General features: G+C 43.4%; 1 protein-coding gene across 1 annotated transcript; it reads right to left on the reverse strand.

Annotated features, from left to right (window-relative positions):
* Window positions 1-1,651: 1,651 nt before the first annotated feature.
* Window positions 1,652-20,309, reverse strand: LOC116583921 (ubiquitin-like modifier-activating enzyme 1). The gene is made up of 26 exons (XM_032331951.1): window positions 20,179-20,309; window positions 18,209-18,329; window positions 18,020-18,078; window positions 17,750-17,918; window positions 17,519-17,653; window positions 16,432-16,538; window positions 16,076-16,166; window positions 15,832-15,964; window positions 14,271-14,368; window positions 14,041-14,187; window positions 13,735-13,911; window positions 13,500-13,604; window positions 13,332-13,412; window positions 12,798-12,953; window positions 10,692-10,857; window positions 10,383-10,579; window positions 8,451-8,515; window positions 8,042-8,237; window positions 5,687-5,761; window positions 5,385-5,574; window positions 3,492-3,580; window positions 3,196-3,288; window positions 2,881-3,072; window positions 2,297-2,398; window positions 2,102-2,202; window positions 1,652-1,955 (listed from the first exon to the last, which is right to left on the reverse strand). The coding sequence occupies exons 1-26, from the start codon at window positions 20,292-20,294 to the stop codon at window positions 1,820-1,822; spliced, it is 3,297 nt and encodes a 1,098-aa protein (XP_032187842.1). The 5' UTR covers window positions 20,295-20,309; the 3' UTR covers window positions 1,652-1,819.
* Window positions 20,310-20,849: the final 540 nt, after the last annotated feature.

Genomic DNA, 20,849 nt, shown 5'->3' on the forward strand with positions numbered 1-20,849 from the left:
CTGCAAAGTGCTCTGCCATGTGAGACATACAATCTAGCAGATTCAATGGTGCTTAGTGGCAGCTAGAGATATTCTGGAGCCTTTGATAGGGTCATACACATGACCTGCAGCAGAGGCCCTTAGAATTCTTTTCAAAACCCTGCCATCCTTACTTCACGTTTGAGAACCAGCCTTTGGTCTATTACTGGGCATTAGCAGAGACTACCATATAGGCAGTGGACCGTGGAGTAACAATGCAATTTCACATGCCCATTATGAACTGGGAGTTATCTGACCCATTAGACCATAAAGGTGGGCATGGACAGCAACACTGTGTCATCGAATGGAAGTGGTACACCTGAGATCTGGCCCAAAGAAGTTGTAAAAGCACAAGGAAATTAGATGACTTTATGGCTCAAATGCCTGTGATCCCCACTCCTGCTACACTATATTTTATTCTCAACCTGAACTGCTGGCCTCTGGGGGTTTCTATGATCAGTTGACTGAGAAAAACTCGGGCCTGGTTTCAGATAGTTCTGCACTATAGGTAGACACCACCTAAAAGCAGACAGCTGCAACAGCACAGCTGCTCTCTGGACAGGGGATGAAAGAAAATCCTCCAGAGGGCAGAATGTTGAACAGTCCTGGCAGAGGTTTGGGTGGTAATCTCCACCAACCAAATGGTACCAATGGAGAAGACACAGATGTGGACATGCCACCAGAACTCTGCCTTCTGCTATTTGAAGAAAGTATGTGCCTTGCATTACTTGTAGGGACAGCTGGGAAACTCCTGCTGTCAGGAGTTTCAGAAGACGCCCCTCAGTCTCAGAAGCAAGCTCTCTCCTCAATGGTAGGAGGCCTGAAGGCTTTTGAGGAAAAGAACAAGGAGTCCTAGGGTAAAGGGAGCAGGGGTGAAGCAAGAAGGAACCTTTGTTCTGTGGATGTGCTCTGCCAAATTAATTTCATTAGTAAGTGTATAATATATCTTAAGGCACTGGCATCACAGTCCAGGAGCGCTCTGTGAGTTATTCATGGAACTCATGAGTAACTCATGGAACTCGTGGTACTCATTTTGTGGACAGTATCAATGCATCAAGTCAGGTGGGATGGGACCACATTCTCATAGGAAAAAAGAAGTTTAGAGTAGCTAACATACCTTCAAAAATAACAGTATTTATAGGTACAACATGTACCATATGCAACCTTAAAGACAGTAAATGCCTTAATCCTTCATAACAATCCTTTAATCCTTTTTTTTTTTTCACAAAACAATTAAAGAATGTGAGAACATAATATAAGACAAGGCTTAGTATTCAGACCAGAGTCTGGGTCCAGAATGCCTACTATATCTCAAAATAGTATGGCAGGTAATTGGAGGTAGCAAAGATAGGATTAGAAAGTGAGTGAAATTTAACATAGGATAAAGGCAGACCTGCTCTGTAGCCTAAAACAGGCTCTTTTTTTTCTTGAGGACATAAGACAGGAGGAAAAGGAATCAAACCTCTTATTTATTAGATGAGCAGCAATTAATCTTCTGTCTCATAACCTTGGATTTGGGATGCATTCCCTGTTTCTGGGATGGGACTGAACTCTTTGAATTATGACCTGAACAAAGGTATCGGTAGCCCATCATTTCCCAGGGGAAACAAGCCATGAACCATTGCCAAACCAGGACATGCCAACCTGCGTTAAGTCTTTATTAACAATTCCAATTCTAAAGAGTAGAAAGCAACCACAAAAAAAAGTTCTCAAAAGGATGTAAAGTTTATGTGCCTATCCAGGCACATATTTTGGCACAACTCGACAGGATCTGAAAGTAAACTGTTTGGGGTCTGGGGAGTCAGCGGATGGTGTAGCGTACATAGGGAACCTCGACATCCTCGCCAGTATCATCGTTGCAGCACAGCTCAAGCACCAGTGCCCGCACATGGTGGCCCAGCTTTCGTTTCGACACATGACTCACAATTTCTGTCATCCTGGGAAGAGAGAGGAGAGGGTCAGGGACATAACAAGGGAAGAGAGGCATATGGCATTAAAGAAGGTAGGGAAAGCCATGAACATAAGCAGTAAGGTTTTCCACCCCTCACAGGGCCTTCCTTAGTCTGCCCAGTGGCCAACTCACGGCTGATCCAACCGTTCCTTGAGTTTGGTAGCTGGCATGAAAAAGGAGTACAACATGGATACACCTTGGGACAGCATGGTAATCTCTAATTTGTGCTCTGTCTGGAGAGGGTGGGAAGGACAGACAGACAATTGTGTCATAGAAAAGGAGAATACAATCACCACCCCTAGGGGAAGTGAGTGTAGAAAACCTCACCTTAAAGTAGTCAAGGAACTGCTTGAGAGTCATCTCTTTACCATTAGGCTGTATCCCCTGTACTTCAAAGCGATCCCACAATGTCCACTCTTGGTTATAGTACTGTAGGACAAAACACAGGGGAGTGGAATATGGGTAACCCAGATGATCCTAGCCTAACCACTCGACTTGACTTAAGACAGAACAATCGTAACCTCCTTTTGTCCTAACCCTCCTGGGGCCCCATATCATTGTGTGCAAGCGATATTTTTATATTGACCTATGTGTCTACACAATAAGGCAAACCTGGTATCTTCTTCACACACCTTCCACTTCCACTACCTTCCTATTTAATATCGTCTAACTATCCTGAGCTTCCCATTACTTCTCAAAGATGCCAGTCACATTTGTACTTGGCACAATGCAAAAACTATATAATGAATGGACAAATGGTATACAAAGAGTATGGCACCCAAACATACAACGAGCACCATCTGCTATGAGTCAGTTGTCCAGAGATACAGACATACTAACATGTACCCACTACACACAGCCTCATGCACTAATGGGCAAAACCAAAGGTTTTCATATAAGCAGGCCCCTACCTGGTGCCGAGGTGGGGCAAGGGGTTCAGAGAAGCTGAAGAAGGGCAGGGCCAAGTTCATAAAGCTGTTCTTGTAAGATTTAAGCTGCCGGTATCCCTGCACCACTTTATATAGCTCCAGACACACGAGGCCAACTATAGCTGCTGTAGTTGTGGCAATTGCAGGGATGATCTTCCCTGCAATCAGCTTGCTCTGCCAGAGAGAAGATGACCAGCAGAGGCCATCATTAGAGAGGTTCAGGGTCTTCAGAGGAGGACAAATATGGGAAACTCACCCTTGGGAAAGGGTGAAAGCTTAAGCTCTATACATCATTACCTTATGCCGATCTGCCGGGGGAATATTATAATTTTCTGCTCGGAGGTTGGATGCAGCCACAATGAAATCCATATGAAAGTTGGTATTATCATCCTGTTGTGAATGAGAAGAGAGGACCGGTATGGAAGAGGGATTTAGAGGAAAACAAGGCTTCTTGGCTACTCAGGATTCAACTATATTTGTACCTCAATTACTTTGCAGACCAGCCAAAGAATCTGGCAGTCCTAATCCCAAGAAGCCTATGGTGTCTCAGCCCCTACTCCTACTGTGTTGAGGGTCCCAACCCTCCCCAGCACCTTTTCAAAGTTGATAGGGTACATCTTGAACCCAGGGAGCTTCTCTGGGCTGGGAAGCATGGCTCTGACCTCCTGTAGGCGGCTATCATCTGTACGAAGAGAGGGGCTTGTTAGTCCTTTAAATTCCAGGCCAGGGTATGAGGAGAAAGGAGGAGACTAGACTGGGGCAGAGATTTCAGACAGATCAAGGACCTGAGTAGGAGACACACTGTGGGAAAGAGCTGCGGGAGCAGGGAAACATGGAGCATAAAATACCGCACACAAGAAAGAAAGATGTAGACAGGAGTAGGACCATAAAGAGAGATATAAATGGAGATGTTGAACAAAGTTAATAGCAATATTAATGAATGTAGACAGTAACACTATTCAGAACAGGTAAGACGCAGAAGCAGTCCAAGGGTCCATTCACCAATGGAAGGTTAATGAAGTCACGTGTCCACGCAAAGGGATATTTCTCAGCTATCAAAGAATGAAATCTTGCCATTTGCAAGGGCATGGATACAGCCAGAGTGTATTATAGTTAGGGACAGAAAGATGACTACTTCACAATTCCACGTACATGAGATATGTATCTATAAGAATCCAACTTCATAGACTCAGAAGATAGAGCAGCGGTTGCCAGAGCCTGGGCAGGAGACTGGGGAGTTATTTTAGTGTGGACAGATTTCTTACATGAAAGGTGAGAAAGTCCTAGAGATTTTTCACAACAGTGTTGATATATTGAATGCTGCTAAACAGAACACTGAAAAATGGGTAACACTGGGGACTCAAGGGTGGCTCCATTGGTTAGGTGTCGCTTTTGGCTCAGGGTCCTGGGATCAAGCCCCACAGGAACCTCCTTATCCCTCCCCCTTGTCTGCTACTCCCCCTGCTGAACATGTGCATGCTCTCTCTCTGCCAAATAAATAAATTAAAGCTTTTTTCTTTTTTAAAGCGATTAACACTGTAAATCTTAGGTATTTCTATTTTAATTTTAAACAAATGTAGGCTATGATACAAAGATAGGAGATTTTAAAGAGTGCCACAGACAGAAATAGAGAGATGTGGATGAGAGAGACAGGAAAACATGACAGAAATAGAGGGGAAGAAAATACGAGAAGCAACCATAGGGAAAAACAAGAAGAGGAGAGAAATGTGGACAGGATAAAATAAAAAATAGTAAGACGAATAAGAATAGCAGAGATAACAATTACACATGGAGGATGAGCTAGGAAGAAATACACACAGCATTGACAACTCTAGAGATACATGAAGAAACATACAGAGAGGATCAAGAGAGATTAAGTATTTGGAAAAGAGCAGGATGGGGACAGATATACAGAGGGAAAAATGGAAAGATACATACAGGAAATATACAAAGTAGAGGGGGACTTAGAGAGAATCGGACAGATAGAGGGAGATGGAAGCTGGGAGTTGGAAGGCAGTTATAGATGGTTAGATGTGGAGGAAGACCTTGAGAGGAAATGAAGACATGGAGGTCAATACATACACTGAACATGCATACAGGGGGAATTGAGGATATGGATGGGGATATCAAGAAGGAACTGACCCAGGGAAGACGTCAAGGCAAACTAATCGCCATAGTCTGTAAAACAGAGGAAGAAGAAAATGGAGGAAAGAACAAAAATGCAAACACACACACAGAAAGAAGATGTACAATTAATCCTGAGAGCCAGAATGGGAACAAGAAAAATGAGAAGAGAAAGGAGGAATACATGAAAGAATTTACCTTAACCACCCATCTTAACACTGGAGGAAACAAAGACCACAGGAAAGCATGGGTAAAACTCAGGCTTGGGAACTCAGGGCAGAGAAACCAGGACAACTGGTTAGAAGCATGGACTTAAGATAAATGGAATGGTGCTCTGAGCCAATTGGATTAAGCACCCTCACCAGAAGAGGCACTGGTATTTTGAAGTTCCCTGTCAGAGACGTGGATCTTGACACCAGACTTGGGGGTGAATTCAGGGATGTCCACAGACTGTAGAAGTATGGCCACAGCAGCTCGGTCCTGAGACCCCATCAGCCCATACGTCTGGGCAAAGAGATTGGCAGCAGCCATCACATAATCCAGATGCAGGGGCTAAAAGGCAAGATACGGACTAGTGAGCATCAGTCCTCACCCTGGAACCTCAAGCCTTCTTCTCAGCCACCACTTTCCACCTGATCCCAGGATACCCTAACGGGTGACTTACATTGTTGACATCGAAGATAAGTGGGTGTGGACAACGTTTGGGCCCAGACCAGAATAGGGCTCCAGAGCTTGTAAGCTAAGAAGACAGAAAGGGTTTGAGGGAGCAGGGCCTGAGAGGAGACAATCCTGATTCCTCATCTCAGACCTAGACGTCCCAACTCACTATCCCTGGTCATTCACTATATATATATACATATATACATATATATGTGTGTGTGTGTGTGTGTGTGTGTCTGTGTGTGTGTGCGTGTGTGCGTATATGTATATAAAAGATACTGATAAATATTAATATATTTATCAGAATGTTAAGAATTTTCAGGCATTGTATCAACTTCAATAACTTAATAAATACAAATTAATCCCCCAAACCTCCCAAGAATTAGGTCATCATTATTCACAGATGAGGATATTAAGATGCCAAGACAATATACATCACGGGCTCTAAGGTCAAATGAAGTTGGAAAGTGAACCGTTGTACTCTCTCTCTCTCTTTTAGTGAATTATTTATTTATTTTGAGGGGCAGGGCAGGAGGCAGAGGGAGACGGAGAAACAGTCTTAGGGTAAGTGAAATAAGTCAAACAGAGAAAGACAATTATCACATGGTTTCACTTATATGTGGAACATAAGGAATAGCATGGATGACATCAGGAGGAGAAGGAAGGGGGGAAATCAGAGGAGATGAACCATGAGACACTGTGGACTCTGCGAAACAAACTGAGGTTTGTGGCGGGTGATGGGTATTATGGAAGGAATGCACTGCACAGAGCACTGGGTGTTATATGCAAACAATCAGGCAACCGTACATCAAAAACTAATGATGTACTGTTTCCACCTGATCCCAGGATCAGTACATCATTATTTTGATGTACTGTACGGTGACTAACATAATATAATAAAAAAATTTAAAATGAATAAATAAAATCTTTAAAAAATTGTAAAACTTAACACCCAAACAACAAATAACCTAATTAAAAAATGGGCAGAACACATGAATAGATATTTTTCCAAAGAAAACATACAGACGGCCAACAGACACATGAAAAGATGTTCAACACCAGTCATCATCAGGGAAATGCAAATCAAAACTACAATGAGATATCATCCCACATCCATCAAAATGGCTAAAATCAACTACATAAGAAACAACAACTGTTGGTAAAGATGTGGAGAAAAAGGAACAATCAGGCATTGTTGACGGAAACGCAAAGTGGTGCCGCTACTGGGGAAAACTGTATGGAGTTTCCTCACAAAGTTAAAAAGGGAACTACCCCATAAACTAGCAATTGCACTACTGGGTATTTACCCAAAGAATACAAAAATACTAATTCCAACTACATACATACTAACATACATACATACATACAAACATACTAATGCTAATACTGATACATATTAGTATTATTACAGATACATATTAGTATAACACTAATACTAATACAAATTAGTATTATTACGTATACATATTAGTATAATACTAATACATACAAATACTAATACTAGTACTAAATCATAGCATTATCTACAATAGCCAAATTATTGAAACAGCCCAAGAGTCATTTAATGATAACTTCATAGATAGAAGATATGGTATATGTTTACAAGAGAATATTACTTGGCCATAAAAAGGAATGAAATCGTGCCATTGGCAATGGCATGCATAGAGCTAGAGACTGTTAGGCTAATTGAATAAGTCAGAGAAAGACAAATACCATATGATTTCACACATATGTGGAATTTAGTAGATGAGCAAAGTGGGTAAAAAGAGAGAGACAACCAAAAAAAAAAGACTCTTAACTCTAGAGAACAAACTAATGGTTACCAGGGGCTATGGGGGGATGGGTAAAACAGGACATGGGGATAAAGGAGTGGATTTGTGATGAGTAGTGCATATCATGTGGAAGAGTTGAATACTCACTTTATTGTGCTCTTGAAACTAATGCCACACTGTATGGCATATCTAACTATAATTAAATAAAAACTTAAAGATTTATTCATTTTAGAGGGGGAAGGGCAGAGGGAGAAACTTTTTTTTAAGATTTTATTTCGGTGTGAGAGAACACACAAGTAGGGGGAGTGACAGTGTGGGTGTAGGTTGAGAAGGACTCCCAACAGAGCAGGGAGCCTCATGCAGAACTCCAACCCAGGACCCTGAGATCATGACCTGAGCTGCACGCAAACACTTAAACAACTGAGCCACCCGGCTATCCCAAAGCACTCGCTTAGTTTTTCTTAAGGGTTTATAACATGTTCTTGGTGTGCCTGCCATAGCTGAATTAGCTACAACAAGAGCTCTCAGAACACTACCTGCTTCTAGAAAATACATTCTGCCAAATGAACTCAGCAAGTATAGAATACCTGGTCAGGTGGAAAGTTGTGCAAAAGCTGGCAAATGTTGTTGGAGTACTGAGTGTGCCAGTGGTGGTAAGCCCAGGTCACACAGTCAGCCCAGGTCTGTGGCCGCTGTAGCACCAAGCTACGCTGCACGGCCTCCAGCATTTCCAGTGGTTGGGTGCCTGCCAGGCGCAGTGTCCGTTCCACAAACTTGGAGTCTCTGACAGGAATCACAGCAAAAATGGGCAAAATTACACAGAGGCCATAGGAGAGGGCTTAACTACATGGAGAGCTGGTCCCGACTCTCCAGTGGCAGAAGGCCCATGCATTCATTAATTGATTCAGAACATGTGGCTGGTGCTGAGCCATAGAGTGGTTATGGTATGCTTGACTAGGCAGAGAAATGAGAGAACATTTGGACAGGATTACTCACGTGAGATACTGGTTGACATTTTCTGCTGGGTGCTTAAAGAGACCTTCAAACTCATCCCGAGCCCACTGCAGACAAAGCAAAGAGATTACATGGGCCTGAAACGCAAAGTGGGCTTTTGTTGGCACTAGACTGGGTAGCTCAGTCAGTTGAGCATCTGCCTTCGGCTCAGGTCAAGATACCAGAGTTCTGTGATCAAGTCCCATACCAGGTTCTCTGCTCACGGGGAGGTTGTTTCTCCCTCTGCCTGCTCTCCCTCCCTCTGCCTGCTCTCTCTCTCTGACAAAAAAAAAGAAAAATATATATATATATATATAAAAGACAGACCATCAGTGAATGAAGCAATTAGGAACATAATGGCGGCCACAGAGAACAAAAGAAGAAACCCCTTAAAAGGGGCTCCTCAAACTTCCAACACATAGCATCCCAATTTGAAAACCAATGACCTTGATATATATACATATCTTATTCTTAAGCTAGGTATACCCTAATCCAGATGTGGTATGTTTCAAGAAGAAAGAACGGAGCTCTCACCAAAAACAAAACATGAATGATCCATACAGGTCAAGGGGACTGGACAGAGAATAAGATACAAGTTTTGCTCTCTGCAAATAATAAGGTCAGTAAATACAGTCCCTGGTGAAGTGATCTGGAATCTAGAGGTCCAGGTTCAAAGGCCGGCTCAGCCACAGTGCTGTGGCATACAAGGTAATGCCTTTATCTATGTATCCTTATTCTGAAAATGTATTCTGTAAATGAAATATCTATAACTCATGGGTTGATATGTTGAAATAACCATAGACATACGTATGTAAAGCTTACTTAGTGTCAAGCACTCTTTAATTGGTAAATACTTTACGAAGCCTTGAGAGAAGTACTTCTCTCCTCCTATTGTACACATAAGGAATATGAGATGTGAGGAGGTTCAGTTCAAGAGTCACATACTGAATTTATTTTAAGAGCAGTTTTATAGTCCTTCTGCATATGTGGCATGGCAATAGAGTAATTATCTAATAAAGGTTACAAGTATGGACACACCCACACGTATATGTCTGTAAACATACACAGTGTGTACATCTACATATGCATATACACATGGTGAGATGGAGACACATTTACAGTGTGGTGTATTTATCAGTTTAAATACATCCAGTTGGTAACTGCTGGGATGGAAGCAAGTAGTTCAAACTGTGTTCTGTTTCTGCTTAGCTTCCTCGTACTCCCGTACTCTAAAATATGGTCTTTAAGGACGGCATTAAGAAGCATGATACCGAATTAATACATAATACAGTGGTCATCCTTGAGTTCAAAGAACACTGGAATTTGAGTTAGGTGCTGGGTATTGGTTAAGTAGGTATGTTTACTTTGTCCATTTAGATGATATGTACACCACTGTGTACACTGCCTACGTTATAGGCAGAGAATTATCCTGAGATGCCAATTCTTAAACAATTGAATTAAACAATTCTTAATCAATTCTTTAGTGCAACAGTTAGGTAAATCCAAATATGGGCTAAATATTACAAGTAATTAAATAACTATCAGAGATAATGCTAAGAAATTAATTTTTTAGCTGGAATATAATCTTCTCTATATATTATAATCTTTTATAAGGAATATAATCTTCTATATATAGATATATATATATTATAATCTTATAAACTCACATCTTCATTTCTCATACATAAGTTAAATAAATACATTACATATTATATGAATATCCATCTCTGTGTTTACAAACTAAACATTTTTAAGTTAAAAGAAATGAATCACTTAGTAAAGCTTAGACTTTAGTAAAGCTTAGACTTCTAAAGGGACTTGAAGAAAAGGTACATGTTAACTGGAACTTCCATCCCCTGAATGATAAGTCTGGTGGCTGAGAGGCTGCCTAGGTGCCTGTCTCTTCTACCTCTCCCTCCCTCCAAAAGTGATCACCTGCAGTGTGTGTTCGATGGCATTGGGGAAGTTCTTCAGTGTGCAGATAGGGATGGACTTCTCAGGAGGGTCCTGGCTGGAGTTGTAGGACTCTGTCAGGAAGGGGATAACCACCTGCACGTTGCCCTTGGTGCCCAGTGTGCCTGACTCCAGCAGTGGTTTACGGTAGTACACACAGCGGCGGTCCACGTACATGCCTTGAGAAGACGACAGGGGGTGATAACATTAGGATACGACAGGAGAACAGATACACCCCCAAACAGACACCTATTACTCTGCCCTCGTCCTCACCCCCACCCCTAAACTCACGAGCATCCATATTGTCCAGGGCAGTGGCAATACCATCAAGGTTCTGAAAGAAGCTGTCATCATAGATATGCTCTGTGTCAGGGCCAACACGATTCTGATGGCTCATTACCCGGATGTAAGGATTTATCTGGCGCACAGCTGCAACAGCTGTGTCAGATTTCATTTTCTGGGTAGAGATGGAGATGAGGCAGTCATTCATACATTCACCCAATAAACCGTTACAGAGTTGTTCTGACAACTGGTTTATCTAATGGTAGGCAAGATCTACACTCTGAGTTCAGGAGCCTCCCTGATTTAGCAGTAGTTTATGACAAATGTCACACGACTGAGGCTGTGGCAAACGCGCCTGATGGCTAGCAGAAAAGGAACCTTAGGAATTCCTAGGAAAACCCTAGGAATTTAAACTACATAAACCAAGTAGGAGACAATGCACCAGGTATCTGCAACATTTATTGCTTTTTGACTGAACAGCATCCCAGAGTTGGGATGCCATTACCCAAATAAAGCCAAGGTCCTTGTACAATTACAAACAGTATCCTCTGAAAGCCAAGTCAGGTCACATTCTTCTTTTGCTCAAAACCCTCCACTAGCTCTCACTTTCTCTTAGGGTATGAGTTGGCCCATGTTACTTCTATAACCTCATCTCCTACCATGGTCCCTTCTGAATGTCCACTCTGTTCCTTACACAATGAGTGATATTCCAACATCAGAATTTTGCTCAAGCTGTTGCCTTTACCCAATACACTCCTTCCTGAATAACCTTCTCATTCTCCTCTATCATCCAAGGAAGGAAATGCCACCCTTCCGCTGAGGACTTCCTTTATCACAGTGTAAACCACTCTCTATGGCCCTTCCCTCTCATCCTGGTTTTTCATGTTTCATTGTACCTTCTTAACACCAGCCATGTAGTTGGCTATTGTAAATTACTGTTCATTGCAATCATCCTCAAATATAAGGATCTTAAGAACAGCTGCTATGTTGGATTACAGCGACCAGTTTTTCCTGTATTAGGAATTTAAACTACCTCAAAAACTAATGACGTACTGTATAGTGACTAACATAATTTAAAAAAAATTAAACTGGTAAAATTTTGTTATTATTAGTTGATTTGAAAATGGAATGATTCCATTACATAGTATAAATATAAACATGAAAAATGTTTTCCAATACAAAAATGTCAGTCACAAAACCCAAATTATACGTACATATTTGCAAATGTTTTAAGTTATTTAATCTCTTAAGAGGCAGCTGGATTCTCTTCTCTACCACATTTAATCTGTTAAACGTTTCACACAATATTTTAATAGCATTTTAAAGAAATACTCAGTTTCACACAATATTTTAATAGCATTTTCAGATAATCATGGATACGAAAAAAAAAAATCAAAACCTGAGAAATAACGGTGTTTTAAAGTGTAGTTGCAAGGTAAGATCTTCAATCTATACCAGTATCTACTGGTTTTGCATTTTGAATGGATCCTTAGGTATTTATCTCTTTTGTACCATTCCGTACTTGTTCGTTTGAAAAAAAAAAAAAAAGAAGTGTTTCTGAGTTAGAGACGCCTTCCTAAAGTAGCATGGAAATTTCTACTGACAAAGTAAGAGTAAAAAGGCAAATGATGTCTTGGTAGTCTTAAAACAATTATGACCTTGGGGACTTGATAAAAAGTGTTGTGGACCTCCAGACTTTTCTCACTAGACAAGGGCAGAAAGCTCTTCTTTGCTATGTAATGAATTTCAAATATCTACGGCAGTGCAGAGTAGCAGGATGACAAAATGAAACAAAATCCTGAGTTAGGCAAAAATAACACAGAAGACTTTTCATATTGATCCTTCCATATACCTAGCTTCCATAGTCCTACATTAGCAGCTACCAAAGATATATAGAGAAAAAAAGAAAAAGTGGGGGTAGGTATAAAATGATAAATGACATGAAAAGACATGATAAGTATTCAAATATCTTTGGAAAGAATGAGTGGTAGAAAAAGAGAGAGAAGAGAAAAGCAGAAAGATAGAGGCAAAAAGACCTAAGCTATTAAGCTTAAGGACAAGAAAGGAGAAAAGAGAGAGAAGCAGCTCATCCAGTTACCAGGTATACAGACTCACCGTGACATCCCAGGGCCGGAACAGAAACTGTCGGTTGAGATTGGACTTCTCAATGGTGTCCATGTCTGTAACAGTGATTGCCCCATTCTCCCCACAGCCTAGACCAATCATGGCAAAGTTCTTGAGGAGTTCACAGCCAATGGCCCCTGCACCCACCTGAGAGGTTACCAAGAAGAGAGACACAAAGTGTAAAAGCGAAGAAAAGAAACCTGTTAGTCCTCACTACCTCTGAAGATACAGAAAGAGTAAGGGGGTCCTGTATTATATATTCAAATCCTAGAGCCATAAACACCCACTGTCATCTAAGAAAGGAGGTCCCGGATGGGGGAATAAAGGCACATTATCAGGCTTTTCTGAGTATGAAGAAAATGGAGAAAGGGCAGAGATGAGGGCAAAAATCCCACAAAATACAAAAAAAAACAAACAAACAAACAAAAAAAACAATTAACTGCCTTAGTGAGGCAGGAGACTCTAGAAAAGATTGGCCAGAGGCAAGTCAAGATGATGTAGCTGGTGCCCCAAGGCATCACTCACCAAGAAGTAATTTTGCTTGCCCAGCTTCTCTTGCAGGTCTGAGCCAAAAACAGCCACCTGCCCATCATAACGGCTCTGGCACTGTGTCATGTGAAGGGAGGAGGATCAGAGATGAGCTGCCATGCAGAGACCCAAAATAACACCTACCCATGGGGTCCCTTCACATACCGGGCGACATCTGTCCTCTGTGAGGGCCTGTCTGTCCTCAGGGAGACACTCAAGTGCATCAAAGTACAGCCACTGCATAATAGGTGTAAACTTCCCAGAGCAAGCCTGGGAAGGATGGTAAGAAATGGGAGGTCATCGGTGCTTAATAGGAATCTGACCCAGATGGACAGCCAGTAATGGACTCAGGAGGGCACCTGGCCTGTCCTCAGCTCTGCCCTTCTTTAACCACACTGACCTTCATAACTTCCTGGGCAGCCAAGCCCCCAATAAAGGCGTTTATGGGTGCCAGATCCCCAGCAGCCACATATGCGAGTTTTCTAATGAGGTCCTCATCCAGGGGGTCCTGCTGCACCACTGGCAGGGCTCGGGCATTCACAGCCTGGGCTAAGGCCACCAGTGCTGTTGCATCCTCCTGGAAAGGCAAAGAGATCCAAGAAAGGACCAGTCAGGCCAATAGTGGGAATGAGACAGGGAGACAGTAGATGGGAGAGCAGGTGAAGCTTTGGGCCAAAGATGCAGGCGGGCTTGCCCACTCATCTACCTCATTGTGGGGCCGAGGAGACCGGCCATGCTGAGCACAGAAGCGGTGCAGGGCCTGGAAGCCAATGTGCAGCTGACCAGGGCGAGAAAACTTGGAAAAATCCGTTATCACAAAGTCTGGCTCTGCCAGTGAGACTAGCAAGGATTTCTGTGGAGAGTGGGATATCAGCACCAGAGACATGAAAATCCTAGAGCTGTAGAACCCTATAGCCCACCTCCACACATACTTACAAAGCTGATCTTCTTAGGTACTTTAACCTGACTGACAATGCCTCCCCGGGTGTACTCAGAGAAGCTAGAGGTGTCACAGATACTAAAGGTATAGGGACCTAAGGGAGGAAAAGAACAGAGTGTCTGTTACTTCAACGACCATTCCTCTTAGCCCCACCACAGAGAATCAATAGCACCATCAAAACAAGAATGAAAATTCCATCAAGACCCAGTCTACACTAAAACTAACTATTCAAAATACAACATGGAGGGCAAACAAACACAAAATAAGTCAAGTAGCTTAATATGCATCTCACTGGAGTTCTGGGAAGTCCCAGAGGATGGGGAGGGTAGGAAAGGGGAGGGAAGAAGAAAGTGTAATATTTTGAAAAACTATGCCCAGTAATTTTCCAAACCTGATACCACTGTAAGCCCACAAATAATGTAGTTAAATAAACCCAAACAAAAGAAACTGGAGAAAAATGCACTAAGGTGCATTGTCATGGTCGCATACGTTGTTTATCGTTAGTGGTAGAGAAAATAAGCACATTACATACATAAGGAACAAGGAAAAGAAAGAAAGCATACTTCTGGTGGAAAAACATGGAAGCAAAAAATACAGCAACATCTTTCAAAAGAAGAAAAAAACCCGTCATATCAGAAATTGAAAGTCCACAAAAATGTCTTTCAAAAACATAGGCAAAGTAAAGAAAATTTAAATCACCGGCTAACTAAAAGAATTACCACCATCAAATCTCCTGAGTACAACAAATGGTAAAGGGCATCCCTCAGGTAGAAAGAAAACTACACTAGATGTAAAAACTGGATTTTAAAATAAAATAATTTTTTATTAGGCTATTAGGCTCAGACCTGTAAGAGAAGAGAAAATATAAAATGGATGAAAAGAAAAAAATTTTCTTAATTCCTTCAAGTCTCTCTCTCTTTTTCTAAGGTTTTATTTATTTGACAGAGAGATCACAAGTAGGCAGAGAGGCAAGCAGAGAGAGAGAGGGGAAAGCAGAGAGTCCAATGGGGTCTCAATCCCAGGACTCTGAAATCATGACCTGAGCCGGAGGCTAAGCCACTGAGGCACCCAGGCGCCCTGCAAGAGTCTTTAAATAAATAGGTTTTAAATCCAAGCAAAGATAGTGAGAAGTTTATGACAGACATAACATATACATGGGGAATCAGGAAATGGGAATATTCTGTTGTAAGGCTTTTTTTTTTTCACATGAGGTGAAAAAGTGTTACTAGTTACTAGAGACTATACACTAAATATACATGAAGTTCTGTATTATAAATTCTAATGCAAACAAACAAAGAGATACAGTGAACAACTAAGCAGGAAATATAATCAACACTAGTGGCATAAACTTCTGCCTCTATAGTTCAGCGCACATCTATTTGGTAAGGTCCCATGGACACATCTCTCCTAAGTGTTAGCTCAGGTTTTGAAAGGCATGTCTTCTTGGCCTTTGATCTAATTCATGCTACAGTTATTTGTCAAATTTTGGCCTCTCGATCAGCCCACGGCACTCCCTTTGGTCCAGGCAGTCACTTCTTGTGCCCAGCCTTGACATACCCAGGACTTTGATCTCTATGGGGTAGGTGTCATTGAGTTCATTCATGCCCTGGACTTCTGTGAAGGAGACAAAGTCACCGCTCTCAAATCCATGCCGGGCCTCATCCAGGCAGGTGACAACACCTGGGCTATCCTAGTGGAAAGAAAAGTAAGCCTCAGGGGTAGGCTCAGGGTACCATGAGGAGACAGAGAAAATTACTGCTGCCCACCTGCCTGCCAGAACCCTTGGGGCTGATCTCCTTACCTTTGTAACCATAGATACCATAGCACTGAGAGGCTGCTCCCCATTGGAATCTGTAAGGATCATTTCCTCTCCAAAGTCACAGAACAACTGCCTGTAGGAGACAACAGGGCTAGAGCCTAAAACCCATGCATCCAGTAACTCTATGTGTCCTTCAAGATGCAGTGAGTAACTGCTAAGCAAACTCAGTCCCTTACTGCTGGCAATCAGATGGCACTCATGCCAAATAAGGAGAGCTAAATTTACAGAATCAAAACCTAGGCTTGGGTTGGCTGGGAGTAGTATGAGTTCAGTGGGAGCAAAAGGATCTTGCCTGGGCCTGGCAGGTGCTTGGGAGAAAGTGAGAGGCAGGCACTCACCCAAACAGGCCACGTGTGTCTGCCACGACCAGCTTGATTCCATGGCTATGGCAGAACTCACCCACCTGCAGCTGGTCCTCCAAGGGAGTGTTGGTGAGGACCACCACCTATATAGAGAAGGAGGCTCATACACAAGGCTTGGCAGTGGGGTGCAGGAGAGTTACGAAAATAAAGGAGAAACGCAGACTGGGGTGGGTGAAGCGTCATGCAGTCCAGCACTGGTGGGGTGTCAGGATTTAAACTTTGCTGACTCAGTCTTCTATTTATAAAGTATCTATCTGTGTCTCGCTCAGTGAGAGCAAGCTCACTGACGGGAAACAGGAATCCCCAGACTCAGATAAGAAAGGTAAAGAGGTCCTGAAAAGACCAAAAAACTCTTTTATTTGACAAACACAAAACCCTGCCTTCCCACCGCCCAACAGTAGCAGGGGAGACAGAAATGAATCATACTCTGGTCCCAAAGTCTGAGTTTATGCGCCCCCTTTTTCCACTCTCACTTGCTTCAATTAAAAATTAAATAAAACGCTTGCTCAGATCTGGTCTGTGGGGATTTGTGTCTGTTGTTCCCTAGTCCTATACCAGGAATTCCACTACCCCTCTCCTCTGGGAAACCCTACACAAGTATATCAGTACCCACAGTCCCCTCTTTCCGGTCTAGCTGTTTAACAAACACACATTCGGAACACCCTTTGTGCCAACTGCTCTTCTAAGTATTTAACCATCACAAAAACTCTGAAGTCATTGTTGCTATTATTCCCATTCTCCAGATACAAAAATAAAGACAGATAAACTAAGTTTCTTGTTCACTGCCAGGCAACTGCAAGAGCGAGATACCCACCCACCAAGGTATTCTGCCTTCAGAGTTCAATGTTCACAAACACTGCATCACAGTATTTGGCCATTCCTTCCATTCTGAAAAGCTGTGAGCTCCCCCCAGGACAGTGTCCAGGATCTAATTCCTGCCTACATCCCTGAGGCTCCCCCCATGAAACCTAAACACTGGGATAGCCTATTTAGTAAATCCTCAATAGACCAAGCAGAAACAGAATCCGACAAAATAAGGAAGAAGCACGATGCAGCAAGGTACCTGGAAACTACTTAGGAATTCCTCAGTGAGGGCCCCAGTATAGGTGGTGACTGGCACATAGCTGTTGAGCTCAGCAAGGCGGGGCTGTGAGACCTCAGCCCGGTTTTTACCAATGTCCTCTTCCCTCAGGTAGAACTACAACAGGGTATAGGAAGAGAGGTAAATGCATAACTCAAGGGGGAGGGTGGTATCTTGGCAAAGGTAGTAAAGGAGTCAGGAAGAGTTAGGTACCTGGGACGAGAGGTCAGCCCACTGGGCAGTGCCCTGGTCATGCAGGATGACAGCTTTGACCCCACCAAGGATGAGATTCTTGGCAATTTCCACCCCTAGGCCCCGGAGGCCTGATACCAGTACACTGGATGTCTGGAGATGCTTCATTGCCTCATGGCCAAGCACATACCTGCCAGGTCGGGGGAGAGTCTGGGTCAGGACCTGACCCACTCAACACCATCTTTTCTGTGTCCTTTCCCATGCCACATCCCCATACTTAGCCAGACTTACAGCTGTCGGGAGTAAAGACCCTCATCTATGTCTGTTTCACTCTCTTTTTTTGGCATTCCCTAGGAATGAAGAGGGGAAAAAAAAATGTTCCATGGCTTAACTAGAAAGGAGCTTAAATAGTTAACAAACTGCACTCTCTTACCAACCACCTGCACCCCACCTATGAGTCTTTAAGGAGCAGATACTCACGTTGGTTGGTCCCGAGGGCACTTTAAACATTACTGAACAGGCAGAAGAGCAGTCAGAACTCGGTTTGGGATCAGACCCAGGCACACAGCATTTCTTGGCTAGTGGCGAGCTGGACATCTGAAAGAAAGGGCAAGAGGTGAGCCCTCTGTGGTGGGTAGCCTTTCTTGTTGGTGGCAAGTTTGGAGGAGGGAAGGCCTTAACTACCAGCAGCCCTTTGTAAATAAGAGAAAGATAAAGAAGACCTGCTATGTGTTTGGGCTGCTTTGAGGAAGTGAAAATGTGAGGCAAGCTCAGATGCAGGTGCAGGGTGGTTGGTAAGAGAGTGCCAGTTTTAACTTTTAAGTTCCATTCCTGCTAACCCCCAGTATGCCTCCCTCACTCCCCATTCCAAGGGAATGCCAAAAAAAAAAAAAGAAAGGAAGGAAGGAAGGAAGAAAGAAAGAAAAGACGGTACAGGCCGAAAAGACTGAAAAGAGGCTAGCTAGAATCTGAAGTTGTCTGGTCAGTCAGTAACTCTGAGCATACAGAGTCAGTAGATGCTTGGAGAGCAATCTACTCTGGTGGAAATCATCGGGAAGGGGATATCTGATAATGGTAAGGGATCCCACGAAGCAGAAAGCAGAAGGTGAGGGCTCCTGAGGGAACACGCGAAAGGCTCTCAGGGCAGACTAAAATGTGTGACATGCAGTCAAGGGACACCGAGTGAAGCCGAAAATCTGACAGGGCAGCTGCTGACTTCTGAATTCACAGACAGGCCTAGGACGAGGCTGGGAAGACTTGTACCGGGCAGAGGCGGTTAGGACCAAAATCTATATGGGCAGATGCTTACGGGAGTGAAGGCAGCACTGGGAGAATCCTCTGATGGAGGACAGCTTTGCACAAACAGTTCCTGTGTGATGTTTGCCAGTGACGAGGCTCAGAGGGAAGATAGTTCAGGGTTATCTGGAAAGAATACTGGGGCCATAAAAAAAAGGAGATTCTTCAAAAGTAGATACTAAAGGCTTGTCACTTAATGGCAATGTGGGGCCCAAAGTAGTTTCTGATGGATCATGCTAAGGTTTGAGGAGTTGGGGAGGGGGACATTAATTACAAATGCTGGGTCTAGAAGGGGATGCAGAAAGGAAGACGTCTTTAGGACTGGTTAGTAAAATCGAATGTTAAAACAAAGCCACACATATCTGAATAGAAACGCTGGATCCGGAGGATCTCTGACAGAAGGAACTGTAATCAGAGATGTGAGGAAGGAGTCTCTGACAGAGAGCCAGGCCTCGATGCTCTGCAGAGTCTTTTTTTTTTTTTTTTTTTTTGTTTAGCTTTGCAAGGGGACTGGAAAGACGAGGTCAGAAAGCGATGGGCTGTCTGAAAACAAATTGCTACAAAAACCTTTTCTGGGGGAAATGAAAGTCAAATAGAACTTCTGAGGGCGCGGTCTGGTCCCTTTGGAGGCTGAGAGAACTGCTGGTGGACTAATGGATAACTTTGGTTTAACCCTGAATGGCATATGTTCACTAGGTACTTTCGAACTGCTGCTGACTTTAGCCGCTATGTCTGCAAAGGAATGAGATTTGTGTCTGACCTGAAACTTAACTTAAAAGCTGGTACCGGGCCTCGGGAAACACTAGGTCCCATTTTTAAAAACAAATGTGGGCCCCGCCCCAGGATCAACCCATCCGCTGGCACAACAGAGACCCAGCTCAGGCCCTGGGAAAGTCCCCAGAAAATCATGCCCTCGGCGCGGGAGGCGCCTTCAAAGGCCCTTAGTTACCAGCACCGCTTCCACCGGTCGCCTCGGCGCCCACTCCTCCTGCAGCGGAAGCCAGGCCCAGCCGCCGCCCTCCTTTTCCAACTCCTCCGCCGCGGAGAGTCGCACTGTCACAGCGACTGACTGTAGGCTAGCGGAGAGTCGCACTGTCACAGCCTTCCCCGTCTCCTGGCAGTCCCTTCCACGAACGACGCCTCCTTCACCTCAACCGCCGAAACAAGATGGCAGCCGCTGAGCCCGAGGCTCAAAGGGGTCGTTTGGTTCTACTCCCGTCGCGCCTGATAGTGAATCACGTATGACGTCAGCAGCCTTTGTGCGACTCATTATGCCTGCTGCAGGCTGCAGGCAGGAGGAGCGCGACTCCGTCTGGTGGCTGCCTCCGGTAAAATGGGTATAAGTTAGGATACACATAATTCCGGCCTTGAAGAGCTCAGGGAAAAGAGCAAAGTTCACGTAAAGCGGCCGTGTTTTGCTCACGAATTATGCATGACACTGCCTAACGCAGAATTCAGATCAAGTCGGTGCTGAAAATTCGACCGAGCAGGCGGGCGAAAAACTGAAGCCGTGATAGAGGTTCCCACAATGACTCATAGGTTTTGAAGAGCTGTGAAATTCAAGACTAAAATTTCCAATCTGCTGTCAGAACAGGCCGATTTCCACTCCACCCCTTGAACTGCACACTTGACTACAGACCAGTGCCTCACTTTCCCCTTCTGAACAGCTGTGATAACAACATCCGTCACTTTAGCTCACTGTGAGTCATAACATTTGAAATAATACGCATATGAAAATATAATAAAATGAAAAGTGCGGTGTTACCTAAAAACTTTACATCATTGTCTTATATACCGTATACATGAAATGGTACTTTTGTGTTTT

Source organism: Mustela erminea, chromosome Y, assembly GCF_009829155.1.
Source record: "Mustela erminea isolate mMusErm1 chromosome Y, mMusErm1.Pri, whole genome shotgun sequence".
NCBI lineage: Eukaryota > Metazoa > Chordata > Mammalia > Carnivora > Mustelidae > Mustela > Mustela erminea.